General features: G+C 44.8%; 1 protein-coding gene across 2 annotated transcripts; it reads left to right on the forward strand.

The window, feature by feature from the left end:
- Window positions 1-3233: 3233 nt before the first annotated feature.
- Window positions 3234-18684, forward strand: LOC120950090 (uncharacterized). 2 transcript variants are annotated; one of them, XM_040367843.2, is made up of 8 exons: window positions 3234-3446; window positions 11584-11717; window positions 14554-14714; window positions 14831-15014; window positions 16515-16557; window positions 16668-17874; window positions 17938-18180; window positions 18259-18684. In XM_040367843.2, the coding sequence occupies exons 2-8, from the start codon at window positions 11606-11608 to the stop codon at window positions 18391-18393; spliced, it is 2085 nt and encodes a 694-aa protein (XP_040223777.2). In that variant the 5' UTR covers window positions 3234-3446; window positions 11584-11605; the 3' UTR covers window positions 18394-18684. The 2 variants fall into 2 exon arrangements, with proteins under 2 accessions (XP_040223777.2, XP_040223780.2); XM_040367846.2 differs by having other exon boundaries at window positions 11587-11717.
- Window positions 18685-19076: the final 392 nt, after the last annotated feature.

The following is a 19076-nucleotide window of genomic DNA, read 5'->3' on the forward strand; positions in this document are numbered from 1 at the left end:
ATGGATGATAAGGGTGGCCTGTTGGGCCTGTGAGTTCCACCAGTTGCCCCGACCGAACCGAACCCGTCGTCGGGGTCGACTTCGGGCGACGCACGGCGTATGCGTCATCAACCGATACGGTGGAGCGCAATCGGGTTTCTTTGTGTCGTGTGGCATTTTAATGGGGAGGGATGAAGTGAGGGACGATGGAGTGAAATGTAGAGGAAGATGAGATGTGCAGGGGTTTTCTTATATAAAGTGCGATGGATGAAGAGATAAAATAGGACAAAATAATTCAAATACAATAGATGATAATACAATTAGGTTAGAAAATTGCCAAAGCAGCAATTTTGATCCACATTTACAACGTTCATATTGCATTGGCCGTGGCATTTACTAGCGTCCCCTGCAGCATGCAAACAACCCCTGCAAAGCAACATCCTAGGTAATATTCACGCTTCGAGTATATATTTCAAATGCGCGAATGTATTTGTGTAGCACAGCGAAACCGACACAACAAGTGGACGCTCAACTTGTTGACGAACCCTGAGTGACCTTCCTCCACCAACACCGTGAGTGACCTTATTCGTGCGCACAAAGGATACCGGTACAGGGTGGCTCGCATGCACATCGAAATTGGGGGAGCGTCCTTTCCATCCTGCTCACACCCATCCAAGCAACCGAAACCACATAAGCTCACTCACACAAACGCGCGCTCGCGCAAGTGTATGTAAAGCGTCCGGTAGGATTATTCTATTGCCATTCCAGGAACACGGGAAAACGTTTTTCCACCGAGCGAAGGAAGCGTCCGTGTTCGTAGAAGCAATACAAAAAAAAATAAAAAAAAAAAACACAGCCGCTCCCAGTGTGTTACACTTCCCTTCTTCCGGCGTTACGTGTTTCATCGTTCGTTCGGTTCGGGCCATGTGAATGAACGTGCCTGTAGACGTGCAGGTGCACACGCGCGAACCAGCAGCGCGTTTCAAGGACTAGCCCCCCGAAAGACCGTGGATAGAATGGGAAGAAATCGGAACCGCTTTGTGCATGATAAACTGCACTCACTTTATGTAAATAATGCAAAAAAGTCTCGTCCACCTGGACCTGCCCCTGGCGTTGTCCGAGGCGTTGCTCTCAAAAAGGAAGCCAAAATTCACATGCTTCGCCTGAGCTGTGGGTGTGAAATTACGTACCGAGAAGCGTACGTTACCAGTTGGGTCCTGCTTTTTCAATTCCACCCGCTGGTGTGGGCGCCATCTTCCGACATACAATCTTCAATGCTTGGTAGTGTATGAATGAAGCCGCACGATGGGTGTGCCTGTTTACCACCTGCAGCACCACCAGTACCTGTACCTACCAGCCTAACCGTATCGACAAGCTTGGAGTTGGGAAGGGGAGTAGGGCTCAAAATTTGTTGGAAATGTTCCTTCTCGATACAACCCCACACAGCGGGTGTCATCGTTTGCCGTGTGACCCCATTTTACTTTGCAACTTCATTATTTTGTTGCCATTTTATTCACCTCTATAGTGTGAGTGTTCGTATATATATATATATATATATATATATATATATATATATATATATATATATGGGTGGGTTTTTTTGTCCACACCTGGATGACATGTTGATATTTGGTTGCTTCCTTCTTCGATCGTATCGGCACATACACGGAGGAGCAGGTTGAACGGTAAAGCGTAATGCTATACAGTGTAACCGGAAACCAAGATGGATGCACCGGTATCTTTCATTACTTTTGTAATTTATGCAACCAACCATGCCCTATCTGTCCTCCGGTTGGCAAGGAGGATACGTGGCCGGTGACATATGCACGATAAGACTGCAAGACAATCATTGTCAGTTGTTTAAATGGGAATAGTTTATTTGAGTGTTGGCAGGAGGTTTATCTTTGGCTGGGTTTATACGTTTGTTCAAACTAGTTCTTGCAATGTTTTGTGTTACTTTTAATATTGATGGTAGTGCTAGAGATTGGAGAAATGTTTTTGAAGCTCTGATCAATAGGGTTTAATACAAAATTTTGTGTAGCAATGACGATTGATAAGACTAAACGACTTCATAGCTAAAACAAAAAGAATATGAATCAAATTATTTTAAGAACAACAATTATGCGGGTATTTTATAGAAATTGTCGTCTCTTCCAGACGAATTGGAATGTAAGGTGAACATTTTGACATTGCCTTCCAATTCCAAATATAATTAACCTTTCAAGATATCTCCCTCATGTAAATGTTTATATTCAACGTATGCGGTTTGACTACCTAGATTCTCTAAAATGAATTCTTGGTTGGCAGTTCAGAAAAAATATTATATTTACGAACAGTGGACGCCATAGTCGAAGTTTTGAAGGCTTCAAAACAGTACATTGATTTAGTTTCTCAAAGATCTACATTTCTTTAATCTAAACCTTAGAGCAACTTCAATATGTTATGAAATTTAATCAATTTCTACTAATATACTATACTTAACTATTATTATGCGTTAATTCTTGGTCGTTAAAGATATTATGGGCCAAATTATCATCATTTAATATTATAATCTAGCGATCTGATGTCACTAAACTGAATGATGCAACAAGACCGGAAGCATGTGTTAAGATCCAGAACATTAATCGGATGAAATGATGATAATATAGCTTATAGGAGCTTTAAGGGCCTTAAACGCTTAAAAGCAATAAAAATCAACGTAAAACCAAGAATTGCCGAGCCGACCATTCCAAGAGTTTAATAACTTTCTTAAAGGCATCTAGTAAACCTGATCATTCGATTTAAGTTTCACTCAGTTTTAGGTTATTAATTTATCTTTATGCATCATTCATTTCTCTTGTATTATTTTGTAATTTTATGATAAGTACAATCAATTCCATCCTACGCAAACCAGCTCTCTTAGCTCTTGGAATTCATGTTTTTTTATTCTCTTTTATAACGGCTTGTTCAGCATACAGCACTAACTTGCATTCAATCCACTTGTACAGCAAACTTTCATGCGATCATCGATCCAATTGCATCCAATCTGTTCCCTTGACAGTGTAGGTGCGCTAGATGTGTACGCATTCACACTCATACACCTCTACATCGCACCAAACAACCACGCGATCGATCGCCGACGCAATCCGACCACAAGACGATCGCACCCATACACACATGACCATCCCCTAACCATCCCCCAAACACCGGTCGATACCGGCGGGGGTTAGCGTCTCTTGGTGTGCGATCGTCCGCACATACTCGGCGACCCCACGACGACGGCGCACGGCAAACGATCGTCAGTTTGAGTCGGTGCGTACATTGAAGCGGTCCATTCCTGTTCCACGCTGCGGCGATCGTCGCCCCGTTTTACACTGTTGTTGACTACCCAAATAGGGATAGTCCGTTCTCTCGATCCCGGTGTGATTTTTTGCCCCCCGTTCCCCTATTGTGCGTGCGTGTGTTGTATCCCGTGTGTCCCAAAAAAGGTAATTCCAAAAGGTGAACAAGTGAAGCAGTGAGAAAGCAGACGAAAAGGAACAAGTCGATGTCGAGTGTGGAAACAAAAAAAAAAGACTGCCAGTGATCGGGTTTTTTTGCGGTCTGTACGCAGTGAAGGAACTGTGTGTATGTGTGCGCGCAGAAAAAGACACTGATGCACATCGGTGGATTGAATGTGTAATGTGCTCCAGAAGCTTTCTTGTGTCCACCTTATTTGGGTTTGCGCAACGCGCGATTAAGTCTCATTGTTATGCAGCTCGTGTAAAGCCAAAAATGCATTGGAAACGATGAACGATGTGCTGAACTGGAGTGATCGAATGTGTTTCGTGAAGCATTGGTTCATCTTATCTGGGACTGTGATGCAGCAAAAAAAACTGTTGTAAAAAAATCATAAATCATTGAAAGTAAAGTGCTCGCTTTGGTACCATTTCGTTCCACAATCATCGTTAAAAGCTGTTATCAATTATCACCTTGCAGCTGTCGATCGTCAGACCGGGTGACTTATTTGTCTTGTCAGTACATTATGTACCATTGCGATTAGCAGCAAGGTCGTGCATGACCTTGAAGAAAGTACAACAACGCGAAGAAAAGAGTGTGTTTTTGTCGTACTTCTTTAAAGAACTTCTTCATGATTGCTTTATTACAATTATTGCAACGAACAGATGCAGTGAAAATAGAATCATAACAACATTTATTACAAACCATGATAATAACCCACAATTTGGATGAGTTTGTCCCGAAGCTAAATGCCAAGATCATCACGATCTCCTTGGCTAACGTCCAGAACGTACGCAAACCTTGTATGCGCACATGTAGTGGTGTATGCCGCCCAAAGCTGGCCATTTGGTTGCCCAGTTCGCAAACAGCAGCAAACCTGCGATCAAAGCGCAGAACAGAAAATGCCAAAAACATGCCTGATCAAAGAGACACATTCTTCTCGGGGTTTGTGCTGTTTGGACAAACATTAGCATTCTAAATTCAACACAAACCGGTTCGCGGTTTATTATTCCTGAAAGGGGAAGAGCGCCGTATGCAGAAAAGGAGGATGAAGCACTGTGTTTGTCCAATCGGTATGCCACAGTCAGAAAATGTCGGTCGATGGTGAAATAACTTAAGAAATTACCATTTAATGGCCCCAAACTGTAGCACTGTTTGGTAGAAGAGTGGTTTTTGTTCAAGCTCTGTTTTTAAGCTCAGTTCAGTTTGCGTTATAAACAAGTTTCTCTTAAAATCACTTTACTTTTAAATTGTAACTGTATTTAATTCCCCAAATTGCTTTGTTACTGTTTACAATTCCATCTCAGCGTTGTTGCCTCTTCCACCATTTTACTGGGGAAAAGCTGAGTTTGCAAAACCAACGGCAACCCTACGACAACACAATGAAGAGCAAAAAAGTCTTGGCTAATAAAAGGGACCTCCCAGGAGCATCTCTTGGCAGTTTCCGCTCATAAATTCTACGTCTAACAACAGTTCCTGCAAACCCGCTGACTCGTTGGTACCGGCCAGCAAAACATTACACCTCAACCTCAACAACTACTGCTGTCTCCTACTGCTCGGGAGATGAATCTCTAGGCACAACACAAACTGTCTCCTTTGCCACGATTTGTAACCCGATACAGTGCTTGCCAGCCCGTCCTGCACGTTGTGCTCCCATTAGATTGTCCAAACAAAATCGTGCTAGTCGCACAAAACACAAATTAATCGGATGATTTCATAACACCTTGGGGTCGTTATTTTTATGCACGTGAATAATCACCACCCATCTACACAAGAGCACCCTCCGCTAGTGACCTTAGACCGTGCGATGTATCAGGGCCCACGCATTTGTTTGTTTCCTCTTAATTTATCGCATCACAATATGGTTCCCGTCAGCGTGTCCATTATTCGCATCGGATGGCGAATATATGGACGGGCTCTTACGCTCTCTCGGTCTGTCGCGTCGGTCTGTACGGCATCAACCTGCAACAGTTTGATAGGTCGGCAGAGGATCTGTAGGAGTCGACCGCTTAAAAAGCAGTGCGGATTTCAACCCTCCGATGGCCTCGAAGACACACACACACACACACACACACATACACACACAAACACTCTTACACACACAAGCTTAGAACAGAAAGTGCACTTGTATTTAATTAAATGTTTATGTTGTTCGCCCTCTCCGGCCGGGAAAGGACGGGAGTGAGGTCCTCCGGTGAGACGGCAGCCGAATGTGATCACATTGTTGACTTTACTCTCAGCTCGCAACGTATCTTTCTTTACGTATACACGTGTATGCGTGTGTCTGTTTGTATGAGTGTAGCAGGGGTGGTGGGCTGCTGCACGTAGGTCGTAGCAACTGCAAGGGTTGTGCAACTGCAAGTGTTTGCAACGATGGATTAGTACTGCGGTGCTGTGTGGTTTGGTGCGTTGCCTTCTGCTTGCCACACTGCCGCAGGTCTTAATTCTCTCGCTCCAGTTTTCCGCACGGTGACCGACATTTCGATGCACAAAGTAACAGAGAACGTCCGGAATGTGGCGTCGCAAAGTCGATTGTCAGTGTGTGTATTTGTGCAGGCTGGTGATGTGCGTGGGTTCTCGAATTCGATTTCACTTGATTACCGGTTTGTGGTCGGATTTCGGTGGTTTCGGTTTTGTTTCTCCCAAAACGAGCATTCATACATGCTTGTGTTTTAATTCGAGTGCTCTTTTCCATGCACTATTAGTGAGATTTACACAAATTTTGCCAAACATGTTGACATCCCGAGAGACATTGTGGCTGGAAACGATTGTTTTGAGTGTTTGTAAAAGTATTGGAGCTTTAATTTGAATTGATTTGCCAGCACCAAGAGTTTTACGTTAGGTTATAAAACATAAACTCGATATTTTCTGTAGTCTACTAATACCTATGACCAAACTTCGGCTTCAAGCATCGTAATTTAAGCTATATACCCAAATTGTAATACCAATTTTAGAATGTCTCATATCAACTAAATGATATTCTGAGAATCATTCGTTGTGCCTCATTTAGCTGAGTGGATTTTCCCAGTCAACCTGTCAATATCTTCCTCATCGGACAATTTTACTTATTTAGTTCCAAAACAGAACCAAATTCAGATTTAATTAGGAGTACATCAATACATCTGATGGTCAGATGGTTCAACAAGATATGATGGATTGTCTAGCTCAGAGAAGCAATTATTTTTTAAAGTACTGTATTATGACTCCATTCCTACAAATGTCCACATCAACGACTGGAACTTATGCAAAAAGATATTGATATTCTTGTAAAAAGAAGCAACACATTCACAACCAATATTTTCTCAAGACTTCTTGAAACATTTTGACTTGTTTCAATTTGTCTTAAGGACTTTCGGCACACACCATGCACCCGCTAGACCCTTCAAAAACCCACAAATTTATGATCACTTATGCACACACTCTATCTCTCGAGAAAAAACCAATCAAAACAACCTTTTGACCACTTTTGGGGCGAAAGAAATCAATTCCCCATAAATCACAATCCACTCCACTCCAGCGGCTTTGATCCTGTCTCGTTCTCAAACCCGCGGCATGAGTCTCGTGGGTGGCGAGTGATTGACTCGTGCATAGATTAAGCGTTGCATAAGCGTTGCGGGACAGTGCATGTTTGTGGCTGTGTGGTCCGGCACTCGTCGCTGCACCTCGCCGACATGATGCAACGAACGCAGGCTCTCGGTAGGCGCCAGCCGGCTTTCCAGCGATCAAACCGTTTTCATCTCGGCCTCCCTCCATTGGCCCCTCGTGCTCTCTGCGGCTCAAGTCAATAATCAGAAGCCCAGAACCGTTGGCCGTTTTGTGCCAGCCTTTACCAGTGCTGATAGACGGAATGGTGTCTTTGAACTGGTGAACGGTGAGCGAAGAGTAAAAAAGTTCACCGCCAGATCGACGATTCGTCATACCCGTGTTTTGGCTTCCGGTTCCTCCTGTTCGTCTTTTTTTGTCAACCTTCAAGCCCGTCGAAACGTTTGCAGAAAAGGCCATTTGCTCACCTCCGCTCCGCGCAAAACGTATTTTGCATTCGAAAACGTGCCTGTTCAAGCAATCTTGTTCGACCAGAGGGTTGACGTGTGCTTCGTCGGTGGCGTCGGTTTTGTTACGCTGGTCGGATCGAATTTTCCGCCGGTCGTTGGGCGAGTTTCTAATTTTAGCGATGAAAATTTGCCTTTTTCTGAGTGCAGCTTCCATCGTGCCCGGTCCCGGCCCGGCTCGGATGGATTGTTTACGAGATTTTAAGGAATTTCCGACCATATGAGAGCCACCGGAGAGTGAGCCGCCATGGTCCAAAAATACATACCGTCATACAGCGAACCAGCCAGCATCGGTGGCGGGAGCGAATGCACACAAACAACAACAGCAGCAGCGAACCCCGTCAGGGCCCCCGGGGCCGCATGATCTTCGGCTTGTGTGTGTCTGTGAGTGAGTGAGTGGGGGAAGCTATGGTTTTGTTACTGTGATGGTAGTACGGGACGGCACGAGACGCTTGAACCTTTGGAGCGATAATAATTTCATTAACAGGTACCATGCCTGGTTGAAGGCGAACCCACTCGGCACGTAGCGTGAAATTTGAGGCACTGGGTGTTGTTTAGTGGAGTCCGCGTGTGAGACGTTTATGGGATTCTAAGGGCGTACACATTGTTCTGGCAAGTTGCTTTAAAGGGAAGATGAGTTAAAGCTTAAAGTTGAGATGAGAGTTAAATACCTTAGTTGTGTGCATCACTAATAGAATTGTTTGTTAGGTTTACAGTAATGTGTTAATTGCTTTTAAAGGTTAGGAAGTACATAAAAAGGCAATTTTGTTATTGGCTATAATTAGTTATTTATTGAACCTATGATATGTTTAATTGTTATTGTTGTTTTTTTATAATGTTTGCATCATTATCGATTGTCGTAATGAGTTATTTAACTTTATAACTCTTTCTTTATTGCTTGCATTGTAATTTGTCGTATGAAATTATATATTTTTTGGAATTTTAAAACTATTGATGAAGACATCATATTCCTTACTCATTATTGTTAATAAAATCTTTTGAAAAATATAATTTGTTGAACTGGATTTCGAAATGAATACACTTCAAAATCTTAAAACTGAAAAATCTTATCCAACTAACGCAAAGATCAAAATATGGTTTCAATTACTAGCTTCTCTCAAAAAATCTTCTGAAAGGCAAATAATAATGAGATTTTTTTCATTAGATTCTAGATTATCCAATGTTTTGCATTTTCTTATAGTTTTTATAATATTTTTGCTTATTGGAATAAAAAGTAAATCACAATGAAGCTCAAAATGATGAACTAAACCAAATTAATTTCTCCTACCCACTCAAGGGTTAAGCCACCACACTGCACTTCGAAGTCATTTCTTCCCAATCAACCTCAGCAGGCGCGCACTCTTCAGCACAGCACAGCCTCTTTAGCTTCTCGCGTAGTGTGCTCACGTCTCCGATCGCACATCCGGACTCCATTCGAACGCCATCCGATCGATGCGTCGATGGTTCCAACCGGCGTTAGATGGCACCAACCCGTCCCAGCATATGTGCTGTAAAGCAAATAAACATGTGTACCACGCGCTAACGCAAACGCGCTCCACCCCAAACGACCCAAACCCGGATGGCCGGACGTACGCACAGCGCACAGGTTACCCCATGTTGCCGCTTGTCTCCCGTGTGTCCATTTAAAAGCGACCCAAGGAAACAAGTTTTACCACGCACCAAGCGCAAGCAGCAGCAGCAGTGGGTGCAGCCGTACGGCAACGTCCAGCGGGGAGGTGCGTAAATGCACGCCAAGACACACCACGAAGAGAGCGCGCAAGAGACAACAGAGCATGCCATGTGTTGGTGCAGATACACACACACAAACGCGCGCGTGCGTTCTTCGTTTTAATCGCCACCACAAACTAAACCCTTCACCATATCGTGATCGATCAAAGTGTTTCACTTTTTTTGTTGTGCTGCGTGTGGGATGGAAACGCGGTGGCGCGCGATGAGTGTATCTGTGTGTCTTGTCTGGCCGGGGAGGTTTTTTACCCATATTTGCGGGGGCGCCAATTGACACACTATGATGTCATGGCAGGCACTGGCCATCGCGAGAGCGGCCAGGAAGGTCATCGCGTCGCCGTACGGCACCGACTAGCATCGTGCTTCGTGTTTACCCGTGTGGAAGGAGTACAAAAACACTACCTCCATAGCCCTAAAACCTCGAAACCGCTTGATGCGGGTGGTCGCTTAACGCTCGAAAGGATCTAGTAGCCGGGTGGGGTGAATTTCGTGGAATTGCGCTGGAACCACTGTTGCGCACCGTGTACAGCTGTTGCGGTGGCGTGCGTTAGCATGAATTCTTGCGCCGTTTCCGCTAGAAAGAGCTCTACCCAACGGTCCCCGATAGTTGTTGTTTTTTGTGTGGCGAATATTCGCAGAATAAAATCCAGTTTCCTCGTCAGAGATTGAGAAATCAGTGCTGTACTTTGATTTGACCGAGTTTGCAGTGATTTCAATGTTCTATAGAAAGCAGACATCATTATCGCTGAATACAAGTTCTTGTCATCCGGTTCGAAGGACCAAAGAGCACTCATCAAAGCTCCTAGAATTGTTATTATTTTATCGACTCGTGGATCAGCATGATTGGAATCTTGTACCACTAACTGCAATAAATAAAACTTCAAGAAATATGAACCATCCAGCAGCACACGATTGGGTAGATAAAGCACAAATCGACTAGTATTAAAACTTAACGACATTTTACCTTTTGCGGATGAAGAACGTTGACGTAACGCACACCTATCCATGACATCATGCGGTGCGATCTTTTTTGTTATGACGAACGCGTGTTCCGCCGGAAGTGTGTAGGTGAAATGACTCTTTTGAGGGCGGCTTGACATCACCCCCTGGCACCAGGCACAGGCGACGAACCGCACCAAAAGAATGAAAAATGGAGCTATTCCATTCACACTCCTTGCTCGTCGAGAATCGTTCAAAGATCCGGACCTGCTTTTTTCACACTCCCAAAATGGAACCGTGTTTGTGGAGCGCCAACATTCCATTCTATGGCTCATCCCAATTCCCATTCGCCAGCAGTGGATGCTGACATCCTGAGCACGCAGGTGGGTGAAGCACGGCAGCTGCAAAAACAAACAACCAAGCACACTGTGGCGCTGTGGCCGAGTGACTTAAAGAAGAATCGGTGGCAAAAACCTGCCCTAACCTTCAAACCGTACACTGTTAAAGTGAAGCGGCCGGGTCGATCTCTGCCAGCGACGGATACATTTCATGACCATTGGCGATACCCATTTACGGTGCGCTCATGGCTTTTCTCCATGCCCGGGGCGGCAATAACCGTGCTCGAGTTCAATTCCGAGCGTTTGTGTGTTTGTGTGTGTATTTGCTTCTTACTCGTACATAAAGCGCTATCGAACTCGCGTGACAAACGGTGGGCTTCTCTTTCTTCGGAAATGGCATGGCACCGGTCACCCCTACTACCACTACTACTACTAGTTCCGTCGGTCGCCTCCTGGATGCTGTCGAGGCCATCCGTCACACACACACACGGTTCCGGGTTTCCTTGGGCTTCTCCGCTTCTTTGCTGTAAAAGGAGCGGGCCACCGTTAAGCGGAACCCACGGACGGTGCAAGGTGGCAAAGATATCCCAGGGTCGGTCGGGTACGGACATCATCATCCGGTAACAGGTTTTGGTTTTTTCTCTCCTTTCTCGGACTTGGCTCGGTACGAGGCTGTGTGTGTGTCTGTGTTTCGGATGTGCTGATGTGTAATGGAATGGGTTTTTTGTTCCGACTCACTGCTGCAAGCTTCAATGATCTCGTTAGCAGATGCCCTCCTTGGGGCACAGTACCTTTCCGCTAGCGATTTATGGTCGCTGCAAATCGCATGAACGCTTTCCTCTCAACGCACACACACTTGTCTCTCGGTACGTTTAGGTCCGTACTGATTGCAGCGTGCAGCATCACAATCACAAAACTGATTCCCCACCCCGGCACAAGGACATTCTTCGATGCTCGTTCCGTGTCATTTCTTATGATTTAATTTCGTTTGCTCTGAGTTTGCTGAGTCTTGCGCTCGTTACATTTCTTTCTCCGTTCCTATTTTCTTCTCCCAGCAGCCCCAGCAGCAGCAGCAGCATGACGACCAGGGAGCAGCGGCGGGAAGAGTATTCGTCCTCGATGCGCGTCATGTCGCCGTCACGGTCGATTACACCCACAACGCACGGCCATCAGTTCGATAACCGATTGGGTAAGTGAGTGATGAATCGCTGGTCGCTTCATAAATGCATAATGCAAGCAAATGGAATTCGTCTCTGCGAGCACCGAATGGACAGAACGTTTTAAATTGATGCATTTCATTGTAAGGACATTTTTGCTGGTATTAACGCGATATCGCTAGCATAATCCAGGAATGACATTCCAATTTTCTCGATAGAAACCCAACGTACCTTAAAACGGGCTGCTATTATCTCGGAACACAAACAATACCAAAACCACACAACAGCTGGAACGGCAATTTTCATCTCTCACATCGTGTAGCAATTTCGTAGACAATAGAGGGAAGATTTTAGATGCATTTTCACTTGCAATTCATATGATGGTGTGCAATTGAACTGTAATCTTGTGGTGTATTGTACTAGTACACCAGCAGGGCAGGGGTAGGCAAACGATTGAAAACGTAAACAAAGTTTGGAAGGCTGAATTCATGAAAAATTATACAACAGCATTCCTTTTAAATTGGTTGGTCGTTGATAGACTTGAATATCACACAGGATTTTCCAAGGCATTTTCGAATGCAAACGTTGTTATTCGCGGATTACAAGATGTTAATCAACAGCAATCTGATATTTTCATCATTTTTTCTTCGGAGTTTTGGAGATGCATCGCACCAAGATTTGTACAACATTTTTCATTCCTTGTGAGTTGTTTTTCAAAAGCTGCATTGCGTCACAATAATTTTTCAGTTCTTCCTCATGATTTTCAATACAAATCAAGCTGGATTGAGTTTGACAGTTTTTGTGACTTGTTGAAAATCATGTGTAAGAACTAAAATTTTATTGTGATGATATGTGACATTTTCTGAAAAAAAAAAAAAAAAAAACATTTTGCAAGCGGTGAATAATTATTCAAAAGTAACTCGGAAACCCTGTAAAATGTGTGAGCGCATGGTTTGAATACCCGTGTATTATTTTTTACGCAAAAACAGGTACTCACTTTCTTTGTGCACATCCAAGATGTTTTTCAACAGCTGTCAAATTTGCGTATTTGTATTTGCGTCATACAGTCAAGTCATACAGTCTTTGTCAAGTCAGTTTCGAATGTAAACATTGTTATTCATCGCATTCAAGATGTTTTTCAACAGCTGTCAAATGGTTTATTTGGTTAACAAAGAACTGTCAAACTCAATCTAGCTTGAGTCGCGTTGAAAATCATGCTGTAGAAATTAGAAAATTATTGTGATTGAAATTGAAATGTCAGATTGACGTGGAACAGCATTTTGCATGCGGTGAGTAACAACATTTACATTCGAAACTGACTTGGAAAACTCTGTCAAAACTCAGTTCAAAATTTCAGTTTCATCGCATGATTTTCAACACACCACAAATAACTGTCCAACTCAATCAAGTTTGAGATGTGTTGAACTTGAAATTATGATGGTGGAAATGAAATATTTAAGATTGATGTGAATAAACACAAATGAAACATCTTACAAATGGCTCGGAAAACACTGTATAGTGATCATATATGATGAAATTTACATTGTTTTAGGAGTAAAAACAAACCATGCGAGAACTAAATATTTCGTTTTCATCATTCTCCTTTAACCCTCCTTTATTAACCTTTTAACCTCATGAATGGATAGAAATACGTCTACAATACATTAATATTTCCAACAATGAGACTTTGCGTTGCCAACCCCTGCCGAGTAGGACGATTGTTTCATGCTCACATTTCCCGTCAAGTCCAGCCTTCGAGGTACAGCTTGTTTGTAGTTTCACAATAACGCTTCTTCCGGAACTAATCCGTAGAAAAAACAAATCCTATCCGGACTGTCCATTATGGCCAAGTAATCTGCTTCGTTCGAGCATGATATTAGAAAGTATGCAGAGCAATAATTACTGCCCGTTTCTACTGGTAGAAGGAGAACAATTCTCTCGTTTTTTATTTGTTGCTATTTGCCTGTGGGGAAATTTGAATAAGAATACAGAATACAGCTTGTTCTGCAAGAAATCCAAATGGTTTTCAAAGCAGAAAAATCGTGCCAATATGACTCAAGCGCCTATTCTGTGAATGTGGACTTCTCTAGGGAGATTTGGACAGCTCGTAACCTACGGCGGAAACACTCACCGTGCTCACCGTGTTTCACTCCAAACGTCGGAAGTATAAATAGCACACCGAACGACTGTGGTGGGTGATGATTACTGCCGCTGTGGCGAGAGAGACAGAGCAGTAAAAGGATCGTTAATGCTCTAGTTATTTTGAAAAGGCATCTTGCTGTTGTCCAGCTGTACACAAATGATGGTACCATTAGCCATCCTTTTATTTGCAATCGCTACGCGTGTTGATGTTGAAAATTGGAACAATACTAGAAATATGTTTTAATTACAACCTTCATGAAATTCGCTGCAAGAAAACGTGTTTTTAACATGAACAGTGGAAACATACAAATTTAAACGCAATTTTCTGTGAAAGAAAAACAAGTCCTCTTCATTACCAAAAGCACCATCGAGGAAAGTGTTTCATTGGTTTCAATTAATGCCTTTTTTTCCTACCACCAGACAGCAAAGCAAACAGTATGCATCTTTCATTAGCGTTGTTTCGCTAGCGAGCGAGCGACTAATTGGAATTAATAATCATCGTCTAAAAATCTTATCGCCCCTTTTCTACCCTTAAACTTCTCCTCAGCAACGGCAGCTTAACGAAACAAGCGCCCAAAGTTTGGTTCATTTATTAAATCTCCCAAACGATTCGCGAACGTAGCGCCCTCCACCGGGATTATCGTACTTCTTGTTCCGCTTCTGCTAAGCTGTTGCTTAAATATTTATTTATCGTCATTTTCGCTGGCTGTTCCCTTCTCACCACAGACAATCTGCTGGAGGACCTGCAGCAAAGCGTGTCCCGCCCGGGTAGCTCGCTAGGTCAACCGATCAACAACTACTCGTCGACCCGCGAGGTGCAGTATCTGCAGCCGGTCAATGTCACAACGGTGGCCCGCGAGCGCTCGGTCAGTCCGTCCACCATCACGGTAAGTGCGCTCAGACACACACACACACACTCACGATTGCACTTGTTTTTCGATTCTTTTAATTGTTACCGTCACTGTTTTTGTGTTGTTTTTTTTTTTTTGATGACTCACCGCAGAACGAACGCAAGATCTACAAGACGGCCAAGTACGAGTACAAATCGAGCGGTGGCAGTGCGGTGACACTCCCGGCGGGCGGCCGTCCGGACCAGTCCGTCAGTGAGGTGTACCAGCGAAACATTAATCAGCTCGACACGCTTCTGAATGATCTTGAACGTGAGCGCGACTCATCGCTCGATCGAGGTAAGGTGAAAATGTGTTCCCATCCCGTCCTCGTTGCACCAAACAAACAAACACGGCGCAATGGCTAAAAAGGGGTACTAAAAATAGTACCACAGCAGCATTGCCACCGCTCTTGGCACAGACACACGTCTGTCTATGATGTGATTAATCATAATGACGCGTTTTTTGTTTTCGCTCTCTTTCCCCGTCGACTTTGGCTTGACGAACGCGGGTCCACGGGTGAAGCAGTTTGCTTCCCAAAACTAAATTTCCTCCCACTGCGCTCGCGAGCGTTGGCGGTTCGACTCTAGCCGGTTCGACAGTACCAACCTGTGCCCGTCTGGTTGCACGAAAAGTGGCACAATGTCAGGCAAAGATGAAGCTAAAATTAGCACAGCACGATTTTCGGTTCAAACCCTTACGGTAGTGCGCGGTAGTACGGCGTTCTGATGCCACCGTTCGAACTGGGTCAGCGACTTTTTTTTTTGCAAGAACATGGAAGGTTGTGTTCTGATACACTTTAGCGGTGTTTATTCACCGTGAAGCGAGTAAACAAATTTGATTTTTAATGCGGCATGGGAGTAATCAGCTGAAAGCGGACAGTTATTCTAAGTTTGCGCGGGAGATGGAGAAGCCTGGTGGATTGAACGGAATTAGTAGTTGTAAGCAATTAAAGTTCAAAATCAATGAAGAACTGAGCTTTAAAATTGAGCATCTAGAAGAGGGAATTCAAAAGCTTACTAATTTTAAGTACTTTAGAACAATTAACAAGGTTTCCCAACGTTTTTTGGTTGCATCCCAAAGTTGTTTGGTTGCTTCGAATACTTGTTTAGTGTATTCCCACGATTTTTTGTTGTTGTTTCCCAGATTTGTTGGTTCAATTGTATTGATGTCCAATGAGATCACACCAATAAATCGTGAGATTTGCTAAAAAAATATAGTAATCAACCAATAAATCGTGGGAAATACCGTATCATGTCTCTCTGCCAAAATGACGCACAAGGATAAAATGCAGTGGCTCACAAAGTTGATGTTAAAGTTGTCTCCAATAAGTTTCAATTTTTTCAACCAATTCTTAACTCTTTTAACTGTGTTCTGTAGCCATGTCATACACGATCCATCCTATGAATTGTGTTCCCTTCCTTTAATTGTCATCTTCTTTCAATCATCAAAATATAAACACAAATCTTTGCTTAGAATTATACATTAAAGAAGAGACCTTTGAATACTTTGAATGAACGAATTCACAGTTGAGTGCGCCACAGTTTTAGAATTTGCTACTGAATTTGCTAATGAACAACGTGGATCACTGACCTTTTAAAGATTATGATAGTAATGAAAGTATAAATTAAAACGATGAAAAACAATATATTTCGACTGATAAGATTATCGTGAAGCTCCCAACACTAACAGCCAAAAATAAATAAAAGAAAATGGTCCAAAATCGTCCACTTTTCTAAACTTCGGCAGCAAATGATGTGGTCAAGCTTCAATTTAATGCACGTTTTCCATTCATTCCAGGCAACAGATCTTTGAGCCGTGATGGCATCGATTCCGGATTGCAGTGAGTATTATTGCCCACTCGCGCCAGCACGTAGCTGCAGTGCATTAATTCCTACGTACTCTCTCTCTCTCTCTCTCTCTCTCTCGCTCTCTGTTTTCCCCACTTTACAGTGAACCTGGTGCTAGGATCATCAAAACCACCACCACGTACAGCACCACCGGTGGCAAGCAGCAGCACCAGCCAGTGAACCGGGAGCTCGTGTTCGACTCCCCGAACAGCTACGAGGTGCGCCAGTCACGTTCGCGCCACCGTAGCCCATCGTACGAGAATCACGCAACGACGACCTCGACGGTTAAGAACGTTTCGTACGGCTCGGACACCGGCTCGGCCGGCATCTACGGGGGCATCCGGGCGGCCACACCGCAGCGCGCCATGACGCCGGCCCGCTCGGACGAGTACTACACCGAGACGCGCACCGTTTCCCCCAGCTCGGATCTGGTGGCGCGCAACGTGCGCTACAACGAAACCGTCCACGTGGACGATGCCGCCAACGTGCTGCACAGTATTCCCCTGTCGGACGACATTTTACCCCGCCCGAACACGAAGGTCACCACGACCGTGCGCACCTACACGTACGAGCTGCCGCCGGACAGTGGTGCCGCCGGCTCGCTCAACCAGACCATCTCGTACACTAACCAGGCCGTCAACCAGACGACCAGCACGCTGCCGGCAGGGTATCCGGACCATCCGGCCCAGCACGTCAATCCGGGCAGCAAGACGGTGCTGGTGAAGAACGAAACGTTCAACACCACGAACAACGTGCAGGAGTACCCGGTGCCGACCATCCTGAACCATCCGCTGCCCCCGAACACGGCCAAAACCGTCTACTACAAGAAGGACACGAAGCACTCGACCACCAACTACTACCCGGACCAGCCGGTAGAGTCACCGTATCCGGGCAATTTCCGTGCGATCGAGCCGCCGCCCCGAACAGCGGCCGGCAGCCCAGATCAGCCCGGTGGGCCGATGAAGTACACCGTGCAGGAGCCGGGCTATCCGCCGGGCAACAACACGACCTACATTTATCGCGAGGAGCGCACCAACACGAACAATCGGTACGGATCGCCCGTCCCGGTGGCGGACAATCTCTATCCAACCGGACCGGGTGGACCGGGCGGACCGGGCGGAGTGCCACCGCCGACCACGGTGACGTACAAGTACAGCTCAACGACGACGAACGCGACGCGGAATCTGTACCCACCGCCGGCGGAACGGGAACCGCTGCTGCAACCGTTCCCGACGGACGGCATCGATCGGAACGATCTCGATGGCAATCCGCCCCGGCGGCTGGACGATCTGATGGCCACATTTGGAGAGGTAAGAGCGGTCCGTTGGACGTTAATTTGAACAGCACTAACGTGGCTTTTTGCATTTCCCCAGGATGGCCAAATCATTTACCAGTCGAAGGTCACATCACAGACGGACAGTGGTCCCGGGCCAAAAAGACCGTCGCCCGAACGGAACGGTACCGGACCGAAACCGATCGACGATACGGTCGACCAGAAGAGCGCACCGAACCAGTCGTCGTCTTCGAAAAATATTGCCGGACCGCCGGTTTACTACCCGCCAGGGCATGAGATGTTTGCCAAGAAGGAAATGGAAGCGAGCGGTTGGCGATCACAGGTGAAATGATCCCTTTCTTTCTTTCTTCTACTGCCAAAACGCACCTACTTATGCTTACTTATCTCTTTTCCCTCTCAGGGCGAGTACGCAAAGGCAAGCGGGATGTACAAATACGAGGCGGAAAGTAAATCCAAGAGCTCGAGCAAATCCGGCGCCGCCGTCGTGCCCGTCTGTCTTCCACTGTGCTGTGCGATGCCCTGCTCGATTATGTAGGAGGTGGAAAGGACCGAAGCGATCCAGTTTGCTACTCTATGTGCTCTAACCTTGCGCAACTGGAATAACAATCTTCGATGTCTGTGTGTGTGTGTGTTTGAGTGGCTTCTGTAGGGAAGAAGGATAGGACTAAACCGCGCGCACGCACGGGCAGCAATAATGTGCCAATTAACGATATTATATTTGCCTGTTATTACGTTACTTCGCTATATGATGACTCTTTTTACCTACACCGTTTATACCCAGCTCCTGATCGTGTTTTTTATACTCCGGAGAAACTAATAAATAAAATAAAAATGTGTAAAGAATATCGAAAAGAAGTGATTAGTCAAAATTAGCTAAGAGAAAGATAAGAAAATGATAAAAAATGAAAGAAGATTTTATTGAATAAGTTGGGAGCCACTGACATCGTATTTGAAAATTGTAACGTCAACTGTCGAGGCTTTCATTTCCAACGCCTAAAAGTAGGCAAACGTAACGCAGCATACAAAGCTTCTCAGGCCCGTTGGCACCATTATCCCGTTGTCGTTGTTGTTTGTTTATTTATAAAAGATACAGTGGGCCAATTTCTGACTCTTTGATACTCCAAAAGTGGTTGTGATTGGCCTGTTTATCCACTTTTGTTATTGTTATCCATTTGAAACTAATTGGCCATTTGTGATTTAACAAAACGTTACATCTTG

Source organism: Anopheles coluzzii, chromosome 2 (assembly GCF_943734685.1).
Source record: "Anopheles coluzzii chromosome 2, AcolN3, whole genome shotgun sequence".
Taxonomy (NCBI): Eukaryota; Metazoa; Arthropoda; class Insecta; order Diptera; family Culicidae; genus Anopheles; species Anopheles coluzzii.